This window comes from Liolophura sinensis, chromosome 8, assembly GCF_032854445.1.
Source record: "Liolophura sinensis isolate JHLJ2023 chromosome 8, CUHK_Ljap_v2, whole genome shotgun sequence".
NCBI classification, from domain to species: domain Eukaryota; kingdom Metazoa; phylum Mollusca; class Polyplacophora; order Chitonida; family Chitonidae; genus Liolophura; species Liolophura sinensis.
Genome location: NC_088302.1, coordinates 20,843,788 through 20,868,623, shown reverse-complemented (window position 1 = coordinate 20,868,623; position 24,836 = coordinate 20,843,788). Strand labels below are relative to the sequence as shown.

Sequence of the window (24,836 nt, the reverse complement as noted above, 5' to 3'; positions counted from 1 at the left end):
CGTAATTAAGGATCATAGAGGACATGAAGACCCCATTCTTACCCAATAAAAATTTCCTGGAATGTTTAATACTGAATTCTTCTGGCAAGCAATGTCTTTCTTGGGTGGCACAAATGAAGGTTTTGTCACCAGAGCTTTTTTTCAATATACTCATTAGACGTTAATGTTTTACTGCATATCTCGGTCATTTTGCGGTCTAGATAGTCTGGATGACTCCATTTTATTGACTTTAAAGTTGGACTGGTGTGGACCACAGACGACCACAGGCCAGATTTAAAGGTCCTCTTTTCCTCTGAAACTATCTGACTGGTGTAACTGGTGGACAATAATGTATATTTAACTTCCCTTATATGAAAAGATGGTCAGAAAATCGGCTATCAAGTGGAAATGCGCAGACGCCTTATACTGTTAAACAAGCTAATAGTCGACATGCGAGTGCATCTTCTGAAGCCTCACCTATCTTAGAATAAGGAACAGGGAATAGGTAACTAGTCGCTAACTTTGGCTGGGTGAATCTTACAACTCTTCAAATCCTATTTCCTGTATTTGTTTTTCTGAAATGACGGTGACACTAGGATACAGCGGTTTACACGAGGAAGAATATGAGCAAAGGTTTTTTTTATGAGTTTTTGTGACAAAGGATTGGGCCATAATGGCAACACCGAGTGGGCAGCTCTCCGCAGAGCGAGACTCGCATGCATGCTCACGTAACATACAGCAGCGCGAGTGAAAGTCTCATTTAGAGAAAAATGGCAGATGTGCTCAACTTCACGGCTATTGTCCGTTTCAACTTTTCATTGCTTATCAACGTAAAGGCATAAGACTACCGATGAGCGCAGATGAGTTTATTAACTTATCTATTCTTTAAACTTTGAATTCTGCTATGAAGCAAATCACAAAACCTAGGCCTGTTTCGAAGTAATGTGGTTGAACTCCATACCATTAAACTAACAGCCACTCCTCATAAAATTATTGCATAGTATAAATATACCATACTTCAGACAGGCTACTGTGATACTTTCTGTATAGCTCACTTCCGTCAGAACTTACTTCAGCATGTTCACCTAAAGAATTCATTGTCACATAGTTCTTTCCCTTCCTCCACCCGCCACACGCTCATGTTATAATAGCCTGACTGGTTCAATCTTCTCTTAGTGTATTGGTTAGATGTCTCTCTTCTCTGGCACAAAGATATATACATATTAATTATCATCTGGTGACTCTTCCACACCAGATGACGTGACGTCAGCCGGTGTGACGTCACGAGATGTGTTGTCCGCTGCCTCTCCTGCGTCTGTGTCTTCACTCGATTCCTTCTGTACACTTCCCTTCCCATACCCCGCTTCGTTTATTATACCGGAGCTCTGTTGTACAGAAACGACAGATTAAAAATATGTTAGTAAATGTGTGGAATTAGGTAGTTAATACTCAGTTTGAATCTGACAGATAATAAAGCAACTACAGTACAATGCAAAATTTTGGCCTTGTTTCTGTTGCAACATCCGGATACTGTTTTTCAATCCATTTTTTTTAATATCACGCAAAACATTCCTCAGTTTAAGATGTATTTATTTCACCAACAAAAATAGGAGTTTGCGCCAAAAACTGACTGTACCGGTAACTAAAATATGATATTTTCTTCGCTGTATAACGTATCCTTTCTCAGCACTAGACGCAACTTTTTAATTTCATTTTACATCTTTGTGGCATTTTAAGGGCGGAAGATGTAGCAAAAATAGCGAAAACCTGGTGATCCGGATTGTCATGAGTTGGGCAACGATTTAACATTGGGACTCACAGGGTAGGGAACCTTTCACACAGCGATCGTTTTCAACATATGTCGCCATGGCAGTTACAACCAACTTGGCCTACGCTCACTTCATGCAAGCGGTCTCAACTTATCTTAAGAGGAAAGTTGTTCTTGACTCATGCAATTCTCTGGTTAAGCATGGATTATATCGTAAACATTGTTCCCCCTCAGATCAAAGGCACTGTCTCCACCTATATCAATATCCAATATCATAAAGGCAAACTCAGTCATCGCACGATACCGGTTTTTATGATCCCAAGCAACAAACAAGGAATTTATAGACCGCTGAAAGGTGCCACCTCTCGTAAGTGTTTACCTGGCGTAATAAAGGTCTCAAATCATGGGCTATAGTACACGTGTAGTTTCAAGACCTGATTCCACGCATGCAAGTTTCTTGCATAATAAGTCGTTTCAAGTTTTATACATTAACTACATGTAAAGGTCTTCGTGTCAGGTCATTTGAACGAAGTTTTACCGTCGTATGAAGCTAAGGGCTTTCGTCACTGGGAAATTTGCTCCTGACCCATCCCTCCCCTGATCGTCGTGGATATCCGTGTTTCTTTCACAGAGGTTTCAACTGTCATTCCCTTTATACACCAACTTGCAAAAGTTCAGTGGTTTACCCCGGGATCTCTAGTTTCCTCAACCCATAAAACTGACCGCCATTCTATACGCGTCATGTTCTTGAGTACTCTCAAAAGCAAATCCGTACACAACTGTTAGTGTAGCTCGCTATGTAAACAAGATGGGTATCAGAGGTACACAACTTGGTACACACTGAAAGTATAGGTATACAAATATGATATACTCAAAGTACACATTAATGTTCGTGTGCAAATTTGTCACAATTAATGAGTCCCAGTGGTACACATCTTGTGTAGTTTTTGCACACGGTTGCTTTCACAGAGTATGGCGCGAAGTTAAAGTCAATCAATCAATTCAAGCGCCAGGTTACGCATTCTATACTCATACAAAATACACGTGGTTTATAGTCCATTTCTCCCGTTTACTTGTTTTCGGAAACCAGGTTCTCGACATTTAAAATTCAGTAAGTCGACGTGATTAATGAAAGAAGTTACGAAACACTGATATTCAAGTGGAAATGACCTCTAGCTGTATACTGCGCTAAGATAAATACACACTATAAGTAGATATCACGTTCATCATCCGTATATGACTATGCCACAGCATATGAAAGATTAATCACTTTGTAATTGTTTTGAGACACAAATATATTAACTGACTATAAGAACGGTTAGAGTGGAAGCTCGAAGTACCGCGAGCTTAACAGCTGCGTAGCGAGGAAACTTGTAATTTCCATGATCTCCATAGATTTTACGCCATTGATTTTACATCTGATTTTCTGGTGAGAATGAGTATAGATAAGTGATGATGGTTACCCATTTGAAGAAGGTCCCTGCTCCAGCGCTGCACTCACTAACCTCAGCCATACTGTGACCAGCCAGGAAATGACTGGCCATCTCGATTGTACCATCCAGAAGGTTTTGGGTATCGAATACCAGGATTCTCCGCTTAACGTTGTATTTACCAGTTTTCCTCAATAAGGTCTGGATATAAGTCCATTTCTAAAATGGAAAAAATAACAATTCTAAGCATTATCACAATGACATCTATTGCTCGAATTCCTCTAAATTCTAAAGTAATCCATAATTATCACCATCATCAAATAAAACAGAATACAATGAAATTTAGGGTAAACACTTATAGTAAGCGATCATCACAATTATTATCATCACATAATGTGAAACTGTAATTCAGGTAAACACATCTTCATCATCACCATCTACGGACGTAATCCCCGCCATATAGTAAAACATTACAATAACCGACGATCATCATCATCATCAACGGATATTGTATATACGAATAAGAGCTAAACATGGGACCACAAGGTGGCACAAGTTTTTCTCGCTGCAGGACATCGGCATTTGAGCAATGAAATCCAGCTCCAGCTGATTTGTCTGCAGCGTTAGTTCACGGGGATGTCAGGTATGATGTAGAGTCGCAGTTTCATCTGGGTTTTGTTAGGTTTCCCTCTCTCTGTAACCTGACAACTTGATAAAGAAATATTCTTTATTAAATAAACGAAAACTAGTATGTTGCTGTATATCTACCGCGGCGATATGGCTGCAATACTGACAATGTGGCATTAAACCATAATCATTCAGTAACATTCATTCTTTACCTCTAACATTTGCTTCTTTTCACCGAGCAGGAGAAAAGTGCTTGTCATTACATCCTTGATTAACGCAATTGGTTGCTTGTAACTAGCAATCTCTGATATCGTTCTTTGGTTGAGCTTGAGAATGGGATGACGGGACTTGTCAACACTCTTCAGGTGAGCGTGTAAGCGTTCGGCTTCCTTCAGAGGACGCGGACTGAGCTCGTCAACGTGCTCTGAGTTTCTGGCGTTATCGATGGCAACACGGAGGACGTCCACGTGGCGTCTGCTTATTGCATCGTGGAGGGCTGTCAAGAGAAATCATCGTGTCGATCGTTGGAACTGTTATCAGCGAAAACAGGCTTAGAACATGGCTATTTTAGAATACATAGACTTACTGCCGCAATATCATAATTTCGCCGCCTCCATCAAATCAAAGCTAGAATGAAAAAAATTACAAATCATAAGTATCGATCAGACAAACTAAGTGCATGTGTAAATACAAATTCTGCCTGCACTTGGAATCAATGCTCAGGCTACTACTAATCAATCAAATTCTAATATCAATGATAATTTTAGTAATTTGAGCGTAACTACTGTCATTCCTGCAAACGTTTATCTTCCAATTCTCAATGATTTTGTCTCCTAAAGGTCAGGTATATTACCTTTCTTCAGCTGCAGATATTCTAGTCTTTTCTGAGCACTGGCCAATTCACCCTTATCCTCCAGTTTTTGTTTCAGGAATGCCGCCATTGCGCGCTCGATTTGTTCCATATCGTTTCCTTCGATGGCGTCTTTCAGAACCTTACGAATGTTTTGGAGAAACGGATTCTTGGAGGAAAACAAAACACATGTGACATGAAATAAGACACACACATACACAAGTCATTTATGGATCAATAATCTACGCCGACACACCCGCTTATGAAGCTTGTGGAAGTGCTGATAACTTCTATCATCCAGCAAAACCTAACCAGCACACATCGTGCGTTCTGGAAAGAAAGGTTTTTTGATCAAGGGGAATCCTAAACTACATGCATTTGCATCAGATCACCTACATTTGTCACATGCTATTTCGTTAAATTTCAGATTCAGAGGTGAGTATATCTGTATATGGCAGGTGTACATTTTTTTTAGACCAAAAAAAAAAAAAACTTTATCGAAAAGAGATGCGCAAATGATTTACGCAGAAAGATTTTTCAGAGTGTATAATGTCATACCTCTCGTCTTGGTTCTTTTGGCTTTGGCGGAGGTGGTAGCTCCTCTGGTGGATTAATAATCAAATAATTGACCACATTAACGAATTCTTTCCCGGATACCGCCTGTCGGAAGTTGAGTTTTAAAGCGTACTCTCCGGGCTCCGGCAACTTTTTCACCTTAACACTGGCTTTTTTCTGCGTCACTTCGCTTGTCACGAAGTCTTTCAGGTCAGACTTCTGAATTTTATTGTGCAGCATTTCGCACCTCAGCTCTGTCGGCCTGTTAAGTTTGAACTGTATATCTAACTTCTGACGTCTCTTGAGCGGGATGAGTCCCTCTTGATGGGTGATGGCTTCCATTCCCACCTGCTGGGCCTCCACACTCGGTCCCCATCCGATATCCGGACAGTCCGGTAATGGCTGGCACTCTTCCTTTGCAGAGCTACAATCAATGCGGAAATCACACAACCAGTCCATCGTCTCACTGTTCTCCTCAATATCGTGTCCGAATATTGAAATTTTGTAGATACCAACAACCGGAAAGCGGATAGAAAACTCCACTTCTTGCTTTCGGTAATTCATGAAGACAAATCGATCCAATTGAATATTGTCCACCGTGTTCTCGGACGCCTCTGAATCCTTGAAAAACAAGTCGTACGTTAACTTTATTTTGCCTGAATGAATCTTCGGGACCTCTATGGTTATACTGGCTTCTCCTTTCTCCGCTTGAAGTAAACATTTCTGCACTGACTTTATCTTGAGACCCAAAGCATGAAAAGCTTTCCTGACGAAAGGGACTTCCTTGAACTCCTGAAGAGATCGAGTTCTCTCCAACAGCTGCCATTTTGGGTTGTCTGGGAAACAGCTTATGAACAGCTTTTCTGGGTCAGTCAAAAACCAATAATCATTTAGCTGAAAGTTTAACTGACCAACAGATGCTTCTTGTTTCTCTTGAGTCTTTACTCCACCTGTTTCCACCAGAGTCCAGTTTCCACTTCTGTGACCCAGAAGCGACATGTACGCCCACAATGTATGAACGAATCTCCAGTTACCAGCTACAAAAACGGCATTCCAGTTGTTTTTAAGATGGTCTAAGTCTGTGTCCCCGACTTCATAAGAAGCACTTTTGCCAATGCCTCTGATAATGACACAAGGCACCTTCGCTTTCCTAAAGTAAAAGTAAAATCGGATCAGAATATGAATATAGACTTGCTTCTTCTTCCTCTGAATATAAACACGAATTTGTCATCATGCAACTTCACAAATGACTACAAGTAGGAGGAATACCACTCTAAATATTATAATCCGTGTTATTTATTTATTTATGTACATTTTTTAAATTAGCATTCAGTTAAATCTTGGAAAACATTAATACTAAATATTTGCGAGAAAAGATTGTTGAGACATTACAGTTAGATCGTATTGAGATTCTTGCCTTTCAGTTCCATCCATAACATTCTCCACCAGTGAACAAATGAAAACCTGGAGATTAGATTTTAACCTAACAACGGCCTGGGGCACGTCTTACCTACACATCAAGGCAAACATTGAAGCATAGCTGCCCAGTTTCTTGTCGATCAGTTGCAGATAGGCTCTCGGAGTGTCTGGATTTTCAGCTTTTGGTCCTTTCTTACCGCCTTTGTTCTGAATGCCCAACCAGACGAATATCGCCCTGACCTTCTGAAGGTCATTTCGTGCGTCACTTGTGAGGTGTGCTATTAAGGCGTCATAGCTGTCTAGGAAGATGTCAGGCGTCTAAAATAAGCAATGGATCTGAATTAATTAACATCTTAATTACTGTGCAAGATTCATATTAAAATCATATTAAAATAACACATTAAAAATACCAACTATGGGTAGGCTCTATAATGACTATCGTATATTATTCGGGACAGCTCTGTGGTGTAAGTAACGAAATATTGCAGCTGTGCGCCGGAACCACAACCACAACACAACCACAATCAGTCACAAGTCCAACCACATTTTGAACTGTCAAAATGGAACCATTTTTATGATAGAAAAATGGACAATATGGATTCGCTTAAGTTTTTATCGAATGTGGTTTGCTGCGAGTATGGTAATACTAACAAAATGGCCATGATAATAATATATCTGTATTTCAAACACATCGGACAATACTTATAGGACTGATACATCATATGAAATGTTTACACAAGACATTGAACAAAATAAATACAGTCAAATACCAAACCTTGGGCAGGGAATTTGTGGATTTCCCACCTCTCACTGCTTGTGGGTTTTTTGTGATAAGCGACAGACGACGTTCGTGCGGCCGTTTGTGCATTCTAACGATAGCTGAAGACCACTTGTCTTCTGCCAATATGGTGTGCACGTTTGTACAACATAGGTCAGAAAGTTCGATAGTATCTACCGAAGGTCGGTGGTTTACTAGGCACTCCCATACAACTGACCAGTACGACCACTATCACAAAAGAAAAAAATTGTCATGTACCCGGCGTTAAAGTACAATAAAATAAGTAAATAAATCAAATGCTTACAGTAAGATCCGTAGATATTTTTTTTTTTTTTACATATTTTTGTGGTAGTCGGTTTCAAAGAATCTAGCCTTTACAGAATCTTGTTTGTTTAAAAAAAAAAGGTACAAATGGACCACACAGTATGCGTTTAAAAGTGTAATCAGACTGTACAGGATTATTTCCTTTCCGAGTTTCCAAAGCTTAAATCAGGAAATTCCTACCTATCAGTTGTCTCCCTAATATGTTAGTCCCCATTATGCAATGTAAGTGGAAGCCATTTCGTATTTGTACTGAATCTGTCCACAGACTCTATTCACATAGGGTTGCGCAATATTGAACTGATATTATTATAAATTAGGCTTGAGGTGCAAACTTATACTTTACTCCCGCCATTACGTTAATCTGCACACTAAGCCTCGTTTTCGATTTAAAGGTCGAGAAAACATAAAAATTACGTACATGTAAAAGTGCGAAAGTGGGATGTAAATGTGATCTTCAATATTGTTTTAGATTTTTTTTAAAAAAGAAAATGACACTTCAAAATAATTTTTGTATGATGGGTATATATGGCCACCTCTTGGTACAGATTGTCTTCGCGTAATAATCTCGTAAATGAGAGGGGCCTCCGTGGCTCAGTCAGTTAGCGCGCTAGCGCAGCGTAGTGACCCAGAAGCCTCTCACCAATGCGGTCGCTGTGAGTTCAAGACCAGCTCATGCTGGCTTCCTCTCCCGCCGTACGTGGGAAGGTCTGCCAGCAACCTGCGGATGGTCGTGGGTTTCCCCAGGGCTCTGCCCGGTTTCCACCCACCATAATGCTGGCCGCCGTCGTATAAGTGAAATATTCTTGAGTACGGCGTAAAACACCAATCAAAAAAAAAAAAAAAAAAAAAAATCATAAATGAGAATATGACACATGTTTAATAAATATATTTGAACTAGAATTTGGCTAACTGATATGCTCAACCTGGATTTTGATCATATTTATAGTTTTAATATATTCATAAATATTTTCACGATTCAGATTAAATGACGGTAATTGGATTTAAACAGCAATTTAACATTCAAATAAATTTATTAGACATGCATCACATCCTTACTTCGAACATTCTTAAACAAAGATGATATATACTAAGAGGCTTAACATTTTTCAGTCATATCATGACAAAGGTGTCCTTAGAGTGCGTGTAGGTGTAATGTGCCTCCCTGTTGCAGGGCGGATTTCCACCGTTCTTTGATTTAGTGCTGCGTCACTGAGACGACTTACCAAAGGTAAGTAAGGTGCCCCACTTAAGCCATTATAATGATACCCATCAACCAATCATTTCACTATCCCCTTCATGCTAAACGCCAAGCGAGGGAGCTACAACTTCCTCTTTTAAGCTCTTAGGTGTGACCCGACCCAAGAGTTGGTCCCAAATACCCACCGCACAAAAATATTTTCAAATACCCATTACAGTTTTTCCCTGTAAGAAAAAGTCGAAAAAAAAATATATTACGGACCATATTTGAGCAAATAAGTTTTAACCCTCTTTGGTCTGATATTGGAATCAAACGGGAGTATATCTCCACTTGTTTTCCACTTTTAACTTTTTTTAATTTTTTAACAGTTTTAACTTTTGGTAGACACATAGATACACTGATGACGATGTGTCTGGACTCACATTTGTTCATTTCTGCGGTTGTCATGGTAACTACTTTTTACCATTTTCCTTATATATACTATATAAATAGATATGATTTCGTGTGTGGACTATAACTCCAACTGTTTTCTGTGTGGAGTTTTAGTATTTGGTGAATATCTTCATACACACATGACGATGTGTTGCGACTTGCATTTGTTTATTTCCGTGGTTTTCATGGTTACTATATCGTCATTTTCCCCTTTTTATACTATATAAATAGATATAATTTCGTGTCCGGGGTATGGCACCAACTGTTTTCCCATAAAGTTTCAATTTTTTGTGGATACATAGATACACAGATAACGATGCGTCACGACTCACAATTGTCCATTTCCGAGGTTGTCTTGATAGCCAGATAGTCATTTAAAAATATATATATATATATATATATATATATATATATATATATATATATATATATATATATCCTATATTTTTTTTGTTATGTTTTTTCATCTTTAGTGTGTCCCTACGGTGAATATAGTCTATGTGTGATATTTTAAATAGACACATGTACAGCCAGTCAAGACAAAGTGAAAGGTACATGTACATGCCATTGCTTGACCAAAATCAGCAAAACAAATCAGCAAATCAATGTCTAGACATGTACTGTCACTCTTTGTTACAAGGCTTGTAATCCATAACAGTTTTCTCAAAATAGGCATGCCTTAGAACGACTCACGTTAATAGCATTATTTTCTATCTCTTTGAAATCACTCGGCTTGTAGATATCTGCTTTACGGCCCTTAGGAGGCAATGGTGGCGGATATCCTTGTTCTGTACATGGAACTGTCAGCTGAAAATGAGAATTAACCAGAGATATAAAATGAAAGAAGGTGTCCGCGGTTAGAGAAAAAAGTTGTTAAACCACACCTGAAACTAGATTGATTGCTATAGTAAGCCTTACAAATTAATTACAACAGTTAATATTAAAGGTGACAATGAAATATATACATATACATGCAAGTATTACCACTCGCTTTCATTATTTTAGAATAGCTCCAATATTTACCGTTCACAAAATAAGTCTCGTGTGTACACATTACAATTCCAAATCGGTAATAAACTTCATAAAATTTAGAAATATTTCAAACTTTAGAGTCATTTTAACACTATAAATAGTACAGGTACTAGCCTGATATTCACTGAAAGGTAATAATTTCAGCTATTCTTGGTAAATAAAGAAAATTTTATTTGATTAGCGAATATGGATTTTTTCCCAAACATCTCCGGGGTCGCATTCTCAAAAAGAACGTTACAGAATATGCACAGACTTGACAAGTACTCACATCCTGTACATCTAAACCGTGGTCCACCTTAGGTTTCTTTTGAGACTGACTAGATGTGCCGCATCCCATCTTCACTGAGCACAGTCAACTGCTGTACGAATATTGGACTGAAACTGAGAATGCAACATTAGAACTATAGATATATTTCGCAAACATTTCTACAGGTGTAATAAGAGATTTTGATTGTTACAGTCGACAATGGACGCTACTCTCTGAACCATAGAGCCTCACCGAGTGTCTTGATTTCGTGAGTTGCCTGATATTTTTGTCGGCCGTTCAGAAAACTATCATTTCCTTCATCTATATCCATGTGCGTACAACATCTCTGATATCTTAAATCATAAGTCTCCTAAAACTGTACACAGCCGCTTTGACCCCACTACTGTAAAAGCCAAAACATTTTTGCAGTTTCCCCCGCCTCAAACTTATGATGTCCTTTCTCATCCATTGCGCAGGCCACTGCGCAGGTTGATCCTGCTATTGAAAAAGGCACACCAAAAAGGCCACGAGAAACGGACATCTTCAGAGCTTCTTCTGAGTACTATACCTTTAGTATTGTAGTAATAATATTATAGTTAATGTTGTAGTCCTAGAGTGGCTAAATGCTTGACTATTTAATGTAGTTATTTATGGTTTTTATAATTCTGATGTGTGATATATGGTATTTATTTACTCAAGAATATTTCACATATATACGACAGCGGTCAACATTACATTAGGAGGAAACCGGGCGGAGCACGGAGAAAACCCACGTAGGAAAAAAGGTAGGCCTATAGAGGCAAAGACGCTAATATCGAAATAAGCACCGGTGACTATAATTTGTACCCCATACGAATCGTATAAGAACTGGTAGAATATTTTATATAGCGATCTCCTGATTGCATAAAATCAGATTGGTGTTGGACACATGTAGGCCTATATTTGCCCGTCGTCACGATATTTATTTATTTATTTATTTGATTGGTGTTTTGCGTCGTACTCGAGAATATTTCACTTATACGACGGCGGCCAGCATTATGGTGGAAGGAAACCGGGCAGAGCCAGGGGGAAACCCACGGCCATCCGCAGATTGCTGGCAGACCTTCCCACGTACGGCCGGAGAGGAAGCTAGCATGAGCTGGACTTGACCTCGCAGCGACCGCACGTAAAACACCAGTCAAATAAATAAATAAATAAATAAATCAAACCATAAGTCGTCCATTTTCGCGCGTAGGCCTAAATGCAGTTCATGTATAGAAACAAAACGCACAGTAAATAATTATTACAGGAATGACAACCACTGTAGGCCTACTAGTAAACAAATTCTACAGTTAATTCTGAGCTATAACCAAAAGTCTTACCTGCAGATACATCAACCAGTCTTTCCTGACTTTCAAACACAGAAGTGAGCTGATTTTATCACCTATAGTTAGGAAAACATGGAGACATTTTTCTGCTTGTATATCAAAACCCCACTTACATTTTCCCCCTTGGAAAGGCTCCAAATAAAACAACGTCAGCAATGTTTTACTTGGCCATTTACCGGAGTCTTTTCTTCACTCTTCATGAATAATACATCAAATCCCACGAGAGGTTGCTGATATGGTAACGTTAAATACTGTTCAGTCCCAGTAAAGGACAAAATGTGGGGTATTAAATTTGCATGTGTCAGAAATGTTACATGGGTTCCTCCGGATACGCGTAAACTAAAGGCTTATATGGCTTGTGTATTTTAGCTATAGGTCTACATACATCCATGCTGTAAACAGTTAAACGTGCCTCCTGCATGTACACTGTTTATCAGCTAAAGTGACAACGGGTCTGATTTATAGCGGCTTGTCCAACAACGCACATACGGCTATTGTAATGCATATAAAGTAGCATTGCTCTACTTCAGATATGTCCATGACCGTATATATATACTTCACGATGTAAGGACCGGTACACATGGACAATGTTGGCTTTAAACATTGGGCTCCCAAAACTGAAAGTCTAACAATTATTGATATTCAACCCTATACGGTGGGTCAATATGTATACATGGCGTTAAGAAGTGCAGGCGAGGGCGTTTTCTGTCTACGACACTTACGATGGCACGGTATTGTGTTCTTAAGTGACTTTATTGACTTTATAGGTCAACAGTTAATGTGTATTTGGGCCCATAAGCTTAAGCTGGGCTCTTGCTCTTGAGTGTGGACTCTAGAGACTGAGCCAAGAAAGAGTGCCCCGGATAGAAACATATTGGTACCCCATGTGTCACTATCTGATTTATGCTCATTATTTACACTTGTAAATCTTTAAATTATCAGCTACAATATAAATCTGAAGAAATGTACTATTGAAACTTTACCCTCTTTCAAGAAACTTAATGTGAAAAATGTATAAATCCGGTCGTTCTCAAGTTTATACAGATGTATTTCAACGGCTATATTACATGTACATATAACAGAAAATAACGGCAACAAATTCATGATTCCTGCAGATATTTATATATATGTCAAACTTATATGAATAACAGGTCGACTAGACCATTTGTCTTCCAGAAGGTCTCTCAGCAACCAGCGCAAGGTCGAAGGTTTCCCCAGGGCTCTATAATGCTGACCACCTTCGCATAAGTGAAAGATTAAGTGTATATAAGTGAGCACGGCGTAAAATAGCAATCAAATAAATAAACAAATTTGTCTTCCACAAATATGAGAGGGACATCTGTAAACCATACATGATAAAAAGCAGTCGCTTACATTAGGGCGCCCTTTTACCTATACATTAAAGTGACCTTTTGTAAGTTTGAATGTGTGGACTGAGAGAGAATTATATAGTATTTCGATCAATACCCAATTAGAAAACTATAGACTCTGGGCTCTTGTTCATATTATTGAGAATTAGCATGACATAATTCGCCTACAATGACACAGGCATGGCCATTTGGTATGAATTCTTGAGATAAAACTTAATTCACCCTGTTACTTAATTAGTTCTCGTGAGCGGATCTTACAGACTTTATGTAAGCAAAGTTAAATATTAGTTTTGTATTGTGTATTGTTGACAAAGATTTTATGCTTTGTTATACTGCGATGGGTTAATGTTAGGTGCAATATTTGCATTTGCTTTTTTGAGTTATCTCCCTTTGTCTGATGTGCACTTCTGGGTTATTTATTTATTTATTCATTTGATTGTCTTTTAGCGCCGTGTGTACTCCAAACTGTTCATATACACATTGGTGATCAGTCTTATGGATGGACGAAAATCCCCAGGGGTATGCCAGCAACATTTAATAAATTTCTCACATGCTATGGACAGGTAGGCCTATGCGCAATGAGAAATGGGAAGCAACTGGTAGAATACAGAATTACGGGAGTCATTGACCGCTGATTGTCACCAAAGCCCCGCAAACTGTGAGGGTGCGGGAATAAAAAGACTTTCCTTTCCAATACCGGGATTGAACCTGCGCCTTGTGCGTCCTATATCTATCAACTGAAGGACGATCATCGTAACCCTTCGGTCACCTGCTCCTAGGACCGCTTCGACAACATTTTTTTATTTATTTATTTGAAAAAGAAATAATGACTCGACCATGTATCGAGTCATTGTTGTTGATTTAAGATCTGTAAATGTGGAACAGTTGAAATTTTAGAGCTTGGACAAATAAATAAAATGACTTCTCGTCGTCATATGACGATCTTCGGTGATAAGGCAAATATCAGATAAAAGAGATCAGATTTTACATGTATTTGCAAATATATATGATAATATTTATGAATATTTTAAATATATAAATATGATTAAAATTCAAGTTGAACACATTTGTTCAACATTCTTATTTAGAGACAATGTGTACCAAGAGGTTGTCCCAAATGCTCACCATACAAAAATTATTTTCAGATGCTTTTGTCTCATTAAAATCTATATATATAACTAACTTTTCACTCTTTCCTCTGAACTTCACATAATTTTATGTTTTCTCCACCCCTAAGTACGCCTACAGCATGGAACCCCAAGCATACATACGACCTGCTCTTCCGCATTCGGATATATCAGCCTTGTAACCTTTTGTTACGACGCACTGTATGGTGCAAACCCGGACTTCTCACGTATTGTGCGTTGGAGCTGAGTATGAATTGGCAAAATTATTTAAAAAATTAAAATAGCAAAAGGTTTAGGAACCCATTGAGGGAAAAAAGAGTAAAAATATGAGGAAATACGACAAGTACTGCATGGATTGCCAAATATCAGCATTCCGCGATTAGGCCAGGTTTAGATTCTGCATGGTGCCCTCTTTATGGTGATCCAGCGACGCAAAAGTACATGGACGTGTGGGCTTAGAGACTATCATCATCCGACCACGTGCTTCCTGGCTTGTCGTCATTATAGTCATGCAAACCACTATGGAACTCTTCTGTCATGACCGTGTGACATGTGTTCTTTAGGTCAAACCTAAAATTTATATATTTGTTTATTTGATTGGTGTTTATTTATTTATTTGATACGCCGTGTACTCAAGAATATTTCACATATACGACGGCGGTCAGCATCACGTTTGGAGGAAACTGGGCAGAGCCCTGGGGAAAACTCACGACCATCCACAGGTTGCTGTCAGACCTTCCCACGTACGACCGAAGAGGACGTCAGCATGAGCTGGATTTGAATTCACAGTGATCGCATTGCTGAGGGGCTCCTGGGTCATTGTATCGTGCTGGCACGTTAACCACTAACCACGGGTTCCCCTCAAACCTAATAAGATACTGCAGGATATAATACAGAACTCCTCTGTGTCTGGTGGCATATGGATTTTTTTAAATTTTCGTTTTGAATGCCATATTCAAGAATTCTTTCACGTACACTATGGCAGCGTGTGCATGTGTATCATGGGTATAGAGGGATCCAGATTGCTGAGAGAAAACCACCGGCCTTTGGCAAGATAAACTAGCGAACTTTTCCACGTGTGACATACATCATACCGGTGGTCTGTGCAGGGATTTTCGTGTACGACTACACGAGGGAGCAACTTTGTTTGGCCATTTATTATCTCAACAACCAAAGCGAAACAAGCGGAGTAGGAGAATCTTGAAAATTTCTTCTCGGAGAATGACACTGAATTCAAGATTTGAACCTGTTATTTATTTATTTAATTGGTGTTTATTTAATTGGTGTCTTTACACGGCGGCCGTGGGAGAAAACCAGACAGAGCCCGAGGGAGACCCACGACCATCGGCTTGTTGAACTCACAGGGGCTCTTGGGTCATTGCCCCACTCTGGCACGTTAACCACCAATGCACGCAGATCCCTCAAACCTATTAAGATACTGACGGATATATTTATTTATTTGATAATTGTTTGCGTTGTACTCAAGAGTATTTCCTCTAGACGACGGCGGACAGCGTTATGGTGGGAGGAAACCGGACACCCTCCTTGGGGGAAACCCACGAAACCAACGACCAGTTTGGACTCAAGGCAACCGCATTGCATGATGAGGGGCCCCTGGGTCATTTCGCCACCCCGTCAACCACTATGATAAGGGAGCCTCCTTTTAACCTGTTAGACGCTGGTGGTATGTAAGTTTTTTGTGATGGCTTGCTTGTGCTCATAGTTTCATACATGTACCTGCACTATGGATCTCCTTTACAACGGACCATGTATGTGTACATCCTTTTAGTGGGGGTTTGTATACATATCATGTGCTCATTAAGCTGTTGCCCCACGTAGACGCTTTAGAGGAACTGTTTACAACGTGTTGCTTTGGCATCAAGTAAACATGTTGCTGGAGCGAACACCTGGGCAACGCCTGTGAAATAATTAATCAGCCATATCGTGACAAACGGTATTTTTTTTGTTCGCCGGAATCGAATAGCTGATGAATTATTTTCGATGCAGAATAGCTTTCTCCGAGATATCCTCCACCCTCTTTTCCTTTCTCATATCATATTAACGTCATCATTGGTGGCTATATTTAACACACAGACTGCGCTGACGGTACTTTGCGCGGTACCGCAAGGATAGGATGCTAAAGGCGTGGCCTCTGGGTTTTAAACCGTGGGCCAAAAGAGAACGATCGCACCTGACCTGTCAGTGTGATGTTTTTATTACTTGTATATACAGGGCAAGATTTACTGTGAAGATAGCTTAGTTATATCCTTATGACCTGAAGCAATGTGTTCACGTTGACAAAAACTGTATTATTAGTGGCTTGAATGAAGATATTAAACGCTACACCAGCTCTGACGTTTTATGGATCAAAGATGAACTAGTGAAGCCTGTCGGTGAGTATTGATCTTTGACAATGTCCTGACCCAAGCCAAGTTTATTCTCCGTGGGATACTAAAAAATAGGCTGTATACCGTTCAGTCATGACAGACCGATATCATGTTTCTCCAAACAAAACCGAGGTTCATGTCGAAAAAGGAAGAGTGGTAAAAATATTCTTCCTAAGGGATATCACTTTAGTTTTTTTAAATCTGGAAATATGAATACATAGCGGTTTCTGATGGGATCAGCCAAGGAATTAACAGGTAGGAATACAGTGTACTATAATATTCAGGTGGTCTGCCCCTGTGTATTAATATCCACCATGCATGTGACTGTAAACAGTTTAAAATTTGAACATCGAAGTAACATTGTAAATTTAATGCCCAGTATACCCGTATACAAATCTAGATGAACGCTTTCTACTTTATGGCTGCGTATAGATTTTCTACTAGTTGTCTTATGCAGATCTGATAAATTGTGGTTGCTTGCAAAACTAAGAAAGCGGGGTTAGAACGAGAGATTTATTCTTGTCACATCGAATAGAGAATGGTGTTCAACGGCTAGATGAGTACGTGATCACACCAAGACATTGGTACACATTCGGTTTCATTGTCTCACTTTGCACGTTGGTGTTTACACTGTCCTTTTTTACCCTATGCGTTTTGAAAGTCCAATTTGACATATTAGTTTGACACAATTGTTTAGGCTGCTCCATCAACTTGACACGGTGTTGTAGGCTTACACCAGCATCATGGCAAGCTGTTCGCTTGACACCTTCATTTTTAAAGTATATCATGAGTTTAGGTATGACTTTTATCCATTATAGAATGCTTACACCATCAAGTGCATGCACCACCGGAGTATTAGATTCACATTGCCATTAACATGGTGCACCATCACTTTGGTATGTTTGGTATCAAATTTGGTTTCATAGTTCATTGGTGCGTGTGAAGATATCCTACATTTGGTACATCATATGAGTTTTATATAAATGTAATACACCTGTTTGGGACACCAGCTGTTTGGTACATCATGGATGCTGTTCATCCTGTTTGGGACACCAGCTGCTTGGTACATCATTACTTTGGTAGACCATCAATTTGTCACACGATGTGGTTGGTACATCGCCCGGTTATCATTGCTTTCAGTGGCATTTAACTGCTTTCAGTGGCGTTTACAAGTTGGTGAGGAAATGCGCTAACGCTGTGTTCCTTATGGATATATACGACTTCTTGGGTTTATTATACACAACGTTTCGATGTAGTTACTAACATCGTTATCACGTGACCGGTTATCACTGTAAATATCCACCCAATTCGAAAGCCTAAATAATATTTATTGCTTTTTAGACAAAGAATGTAGTTTCTGTTGCTTACATAATACTGTTTGCGTAGGCCGGTTAGGTATGGGTTAAATCACGTCTAAACAGGTTTTGTATTGGGAGATTATCTGGGATACCCACCATTTGTTTTCAACCAGTAAAATACGATCGGCTTTATGCTATCAATGATGGGTTCTAAATTAGGAATATGGCGTCAAAGTCATTTAGATGGAACAATTTAACATGCACGCATTCTTGTTTATTAAGGTCTATCGTTTATTGATCGGCCAGTGTTCTTGTGGTAACTGATAAACGTATACCAGCATAACTGATACCATGCCACGAACCGACGTCTCACAACTATGTTCATTGGTTTGGAATTCTCTCTGTGTATAATTATTCGACCCAGTGTTGCGGTGACTTACCTGGTGTGTTTTAAAGAGCATGTCAACACATACTCCGTGTACATGTATTTATGGGGAGTCTTGAACACATAGCGGCACTGGCAATTCCACCCACAACCATTGTGCCTAACTAGGACAATGATGTAAATCTGTTCACAACTAAAGGTCATTTTCACTTTATACACCATAGCAATTAATATTTATGAGTCTGTTTGTGCTCAAGTGTTTAAATAGGAGTGAAAACGGCGTCTTCGGTTGAACAGTATAACATTCACAGAGAGGACAGTGAAGTATAAACTATGAGTGAGCTCTGACTGGTTCAAAAGAGTCATTTCTAATGGCGGAAACAGGTAAAAAAAATCCTCGAAACCGTTGAAGTTGTAAGAACGGAATGTGTGAGTACGGTTTATACATCATATTTTTCGGCGGGGAGCGGGCCGCAAACTATTGGGTATAAAAGCACTTGTCCATCGGTCGTTAGGACACACTGTAGAGATGCGCGTTCAAACCTGGCTTTGATCAGGAGATTTGTTCATTCCCCGCTTTGACTCCTTTTGAGGCTTTGGTGATATTATGAGGTCGACCACGACCATGTGACCATTTGCGCAGTATATTGTTCTTTGAAGACCATTTGCCTCCCACCAATATGATGTTCATATTTGTAAGTCACATGTGATAAAGTTCGTCAGTAACATACCAGTGGCCGGTGGTTTAGGCCGGGCCCTGCGGTTTCCTCCACCCATGAAAATGACCGCCATCATATAAGTGAAAACGTGATAAACAACAGTTAAATGAATATTTTCCCTCGATTACAACAAAATGTAAAGACAAAGCCTGTGGCGCAAACGTTTTCCATTTCAACAGAGGCAACTGAACAAAAAAGCCTCGTGGTATAAAGTAAGCAACAAGTTCTACGCAGCGAGACTTCAAGGTAAAGGGTTTGTCAATAGAAACCATGAACAAATAAATCGCACTTTTGAAATAACTGGACCGAAACGACCCAATATAATATCACCATCAACGAAAACTGTTAAGGCATTATTAATTTTTTCCCTTTCATGTTGGCTGTCACTGATATCAAAGCCTTCAGTGAGAGTTGATTGTATTTCCTCAGGTATCGGGTTATAATGGGTTATTGGATGATACATGCACTTGCTAAACCGTATAACGTTGTAATCTGTGATGATTGCAAGAATTATTTACCAATGCAGCCTAACATAAGGAGGATAACCAAAAATCTATTATTCAAAAGTAATGCTGGACCAATAATATGTAACACTGAATTTTTATAATAGCAAGAAAGAGAAGCAGAACATAAAAATTAAAAGAAAAAAAACAAAACAAAACGAAAAAAAAAAAATAAATAAAAAATGAAAAAATTAAAACAAAAAGAAACAAAGAAAACGGCTCACAGTTGTAGTTATTTTGTTCATTTCACGGGCTTAATGAACTACAATTTTTGGAAATTGTAATTTTGTTTCATATGCATGAGTGCCCACCGACGAAACTACGGAACCCAACGTTTTTGATGGCGATTTAAATGACTCAAAAGCCTTCAGTCGGGCTAACTTTTGCGATTCATAATGTATAGCAATGATCCAGACCTGGAGGAAGTGATATTAAACACTTTTTTGCCACATCATAAGACTTTATTGCGAATGAATTACATTTATGTAGATCACACGCATATTTTAACTGAAGTACATGTATGCATACGTTGATACAGCTTAGTCACTTTTATGTTATATCTCGTTGTAACATTTGCAAAATGTAGTGATTTTTAGGCGCGACTTTACGTTTTTAGTCTATTTTACGTTTTGGTTAATTGAGTCGCACTACAAAACTTTCTGTCATCCAAAAAGAGAACTAATAATAGCTTACTGTCATTGAAAATTAAGAGCAGGATTTTGTTTTTTGCCACTCTTGCTGGTTTTCTTTGTGATATCGCCATGTACGACATTCACGTGCATCAACCCATTCCGTATTTGGTGGCCTTCTTTGTGGATGAAAGACTTATCGTAAAATAGGTTAGATAACCCAAATTATAATTCAGAGATATGTTATGACATCAGAAACGATTTATTTTGATTTTACAACATATTTTTCAATGCTGTGTGTTTAGGGATCCTGTGTTGTTAAAGCAAAAAATCCAGTTATTCCACTGAAAAGTTTCATTTAATCCACAAGTAGTGTTACTCATTTTTCTTTCAACTCCGGATGATGGTAAGATAAAATGATGAAATACTGAATCAAAATGATGCCCGTTCATGCACTGCAATTGATTCCATGTAAATAAACGTTCCTATCTGGAACGCTAGAAATGGCGTGCTTCTGATGGATATGATGGACAGAGACAATAATCAAGGATCTCAGGATATGACAGACAAAGGCAATAATCAAAGGTCTCAGGATATGATGGACAGACACAATATTCATAGGTCTCAGGATATGATGGACAGACACAATTATCACAGGTCTCAGGATATGATGGAGAGACATAATAATCAAAGGTCTCAGGGTATGATGGACAGACACAATGATCACAGGTCCCAGGATATGATGGAGAGACACAATAATCACAGGTCCCAGGATATGATGGAGAGACACAATAATCACAGGTCCCAGGATATGATGGAGAGACACAATAATCACAGGTCTCAGGATATGATGGAGAGACACAATAATCACAGGTCCCAGGATATGATGGAGAGACACAATAATCACAGGTCCCAGGATATGATGGAGAGACACAATAATCACAGGTCTCAGGATATGATGGAGAGACATAATAATCAAAGGTCTCAGGGTATGATGGACAGACACAATAATCACAGGTCTCAGGATATGATGGAGAGACACAATAATCACAGGTCTCAGGAGATGATGGACGGACACAATTTTCACAGGTCTCAGGATATGATGGAGAGACATAATAATCACAGGTCCCAGGATATGATGGAGAGACACAATGATCACAGGTCCCAGGATATGATGGAGAGACACAATAATCACAGGTCCCAGGATATGATGGAGAGACACAATAATCACAGGTCCCAGGATATGATGGAGAGACACAATAATCACAGGTCTCAGGATATGATGGAGAGACACAATGATCACAGGTCCCAGGATATGATGGAGAGACACAATAATCACAGGTCCCAGGATATGATGGAGAGACACAATAATCACAGGTCCCAGGATATGATGGAGAGACACAATAATCACAGGTCTCAGGATATGATGGAGAGACACAATAATCACAGGTCCCAGGATATGATGGAGAGACACAATAATCACAGGTCCCAGGATATGATGGAGAGACACAATAATCACAGGTCCCAGGATATGATGGAGAGACACAATAATCACAGGTCCCAGGATATGATGGAGAGACACAATAATCACAGGTCCCAGGATATGATGGAGAGACACAATAATCACAGGTCCCAGGATATGATGGAGAGACACAATAATCACAGGTCCCAGGATATGATGGAGAGACACAATAATCACAGGTCCCAGGATATGATGGAGAGACACAATAATCACAGGTCTCAGGATATGATGGAGAGACACAATAATCACAGGTCTCAGGATATGATGGAGAGACACAATGATCACAGGTCCCAGGATATGATGGAGAGATACAATAATCACAGTTCCCAGGATATGATGGAGAGACACAATAATCACAAGTCCCAGGACATGATGGAGAGACACAATAATCACAGGTCCCAGGATATGATGGAGAGACATAATAATCACAGGTCTCAGGAGATGATGGACGGACACAATTATCACAGGTCCCAGGACATGATGGAGAGACATGATCAGAAGTCTCAGGATATGATGGAGAGACACAATGATCACAGGTCCCAGGATATGATGGAGAGACACAATGATCACAGGTCCCAGGATATGATGGAGAGACACAATGATCACAGGTCTCAGGATATGATGGAGAGACACAATAATCATAGGTCTCAGGATATGATGGAGAGACACAATGATCACAGGTCCCAGGATATGATGGAGAGACACAATGATCACAGGTCTCAGGATATGATGGAGAGACACAATAATCACAGGTCCCAGGATATGATGGAGAGACACAATAATCACAGGTCTCAGGATATGATGGAGAGACACAATGATCACAGGTCTCAGGATATGATGGAGAGACACAATAATCACAGGTCTCAGGATATGATGGAGAGACACAATAATCACAGGTCTCAGGATATGATGGACAGACACAATAATCACAGGTCTCAGGATATGATGGACAGACACAATAATCAGAGGCCTAATATGATAAAGCTGGACAAATATACTGTTCCAAAATGGCCGTGGCAATTGTCCTGATATAGATCTAAATCGTATCGTAACATGTTTACGATTTCGTTAAAATGTTTAAAAGACCCTTTTCCCACTCGTCCTATCATAAAAAGTTATATTGAATCTGCAGTGTATACAGGCCATGCTGTACATCTGCCATGGCTGCATAATTTGCACTGTGTCATTTGGAGCACGTATCCGTCTTCAGTCAATATTGTCTTTGCGTGAGATGTCGTATCCTCCCTGTTGAACTGATCTTGATGCGGTTAAGTCTACCTATAAAACAAATGTCAAATTCTAGGTTTTATCTGGACGCCGGAGGTTGAATCAAACAAAGCTGATTCTCTCAACAGTCTGATAAATGTTGTGTAATTGAATACAATATGTACATTGCATAGGCGTTTCCATTTAAATTATAACTGTGGAGTAATTGTGACGTAATATATCAGACTGCGACGCATTGGCGTGAAAACATTTAAATGTCACAGACAAACGATCAAAATCTTAACAATTCTACAAAAAAAGTATTGAGCGCATATATGCATTAGTTTACTTCTTCCATGCGCTTAGGTGTAGGCTTCACTATTTGGCTTATACCTTTTAGACGCTCAAACACTGAAGTCCAGTTTTGCACGAGCGAATAATGCTGGGTCGCTCATCTGGGCTGTCAGAAAGACATCTTAAATTTTCTGAAGAGTATTAGACAAGTATGCACGAGATCATTATTGATTTAACTGAGGATAAGACATTGAGGTAGAATATTATCATCCAAAGGTAATCGTTATATGTAAAAGTCAGGGCAAATCGATTGTACGCAGCCCACACTCTAGAGGCGTTGTCCATTGGTAAGCTGTTAGAAGCTTTTATCACGAACTCCACGGGTCACACCTTGATATAAAAAGTGTCAGGTAAATATTGTGTTTCCACAGATACCTTTACTCTGGAGAACGCCGTCCCCTGAATCTCTTGGCTCTCTTAACCATTTAGTCAAGGAAGGGAACAGAATAATTGATGAATAGCTGGGTTTAGTTGTCCTTTATACTGACTCCTGCTACGCTAGGAAATATAAGGTGAGGCGTGTCAGCATTTAGAGGAAGTGGTATATGTATTTTGTATGAGCTCGGTGTATACTTGAGCTATGTACAGTGTGAGCGGCCATTGACTTCATTGGAAGACGCCACATCTATAGCTTCCTGTAGGGAAGTCTCTAGTGTCCGCTCTTCAGGTAACTGCATTATCTCCCATTATTACTACGTTACATTTGCCTGTGGACTCGAGTGTTTTGTGTTTAACTTTAAGCAAGATCGTGTGTGGTTTATGATGAAGTCTACAGTTTTGCATTGGAATAACTGAATTCATTACCAAAAATGTTATAAAGCTAACCTACAACACTCATTTCTTATGACCAGTTACATTAAAAAAAGGCCAACCAGGCATTAAAGTTCTTAAATAATCTTACCCATCATCTTAGATTACACCTTCCACGATATGCTAGTCTTATAGTACACATTTCGCGCCAAAATGCCCAAAATGTATCGAAAGCAGTGAATTATGGCTTTAAAAAACATGAAGAAAAAAATGGTTCATGGGATCGAGCCTAACTTTTGCAAGTTTACACCAGATCCAACAGCTACCAAACTGTAGGCTGCATGTTTAGTCCATAAAATGTTGTCGATTTCATTTGGTAAAATGGGTCTTTTGGTTCATTTGACTTCATTTTGACTACTTTCGATAGCTATATATGACAAACTTGTGATTATATCGTTTTTGTTTTGCTTGTGGGTTAGACACTTTCTCCAGTTCACAAAGCTTTAACTCTATCCCGTGTTTGGATTAATATGAAGTAACTGCACAATAAATAATACACAAAAATTAAATCAGACCATAT

At 39.2% G+C, this 24,836-nt stretch overlaps 2 protein-coding genes across 3 annotated transcripts; both read right to left on the bottom strand.

The window, feature by feature from the left end:
• Nucleotides 1-28: 28 nt before the first annotated feature.
• LOC135473095 (lim and transglutaminase domain protein ltd-1-like) lies at nt 29-11,097 on the bottom strand. 2 transcript variants are annotated; one of them, XM_064752907.1, is made up of 9 exons: nt 10,892-11,097; nt 10,661-10,773; nt 10,054-10,167; nt 6,720-6,946; nt 5,213-6,359; nt 4,658-4,823; nt 4,017-4,300; nt 3,211-3,396; nt 29-1,364 (listed from the first exon to the last, which is right to left on the bottom strand). In XM_064752907.1, the coding sequence occupies exons 2-9, from the start codon at nt 10,727-10,729 to the stop codon at nt 1,203-1,205; spliced, it is 2,355 nt and encodes a 784-aa protein (XP_064608977.1). In that variant the 5' UTR covers nt 10,730-10,773; nt 10,892-11,097; the 3' UTR covers nt 29-1,202. The 2 variants fall into 2 exon arrangements, with proteins under 2 accessions (XP_064608977.1, XP_064608978.1); XM_064752908.1 differs by lacking the exon at nt 29-1,364 and adding an exon at nt 2,042-2,397.
• Nucleotides 11,098-20,872: 9,775 nt separating this feature from the next.
• Nucleotides 20,873-23,931, bottom strand: LOC135473298 (uncharacterized). The gene is made up of 2 exons (XM_064753146.1): nt 23,888-23,931; nt 20,873-22,916 (listed from the first exon to the last, which is right to left on the bottom strand). The coding sequence occupies exons 1-2, from the start codon at nt 23,929-23,931 to the stop codon at nt 20,873-20,875; spliced, it is 2,088 nt and encodes a 695-aa protein (XP_064609216.1).
• Nucleotides 23,932-24,836: the final 905 nt, after the last annotated feature.

What these genes read in the sequence shown, in the direction of transcription:
- LOC135473095 (XM_064752907.1), bottom strand. Translation starts at nt 10,729, where the DNA reads ATGGGATGCGGCACATCTAGTCAGTCTCAAAAGAAACCTAAGGTGGAC. An exon ending in TAGAAAATAATGCTATTAAC is followed by an intron (nt 6,947 to 10,053) that starts GTGAGTCGTTCT and finishes TGCTTATTTTAG; the next exon opens with ACGCCTGACATCTTCCTAGA. An exon ending in ATATCTGCAGCTGAAGAAAG is followed by an intron (nt 4,301 to 4,657) that starts GTAATATACCTG and finishes TTCTCTTGACAG; the next exon opens with CCCTCCACGATGCAATAAGC.
- LOC135473298 (XM_064753146.1), bottom strand. Translation starts at nt 23,931, where the DNA reads ATGGTTAAGAGAGCCAAGAGATTCAGGGGACGGCGTTCTCCAGA. An exon ending in AGGGGACGGCGTTCTCCAGA is followed by an intron (nt 22,917 to 23,887) that starts GTAAAGGTATCT and finishes TTATCATATTAG; the next exon opens with GCCTCTGATTATTGTGTCTG.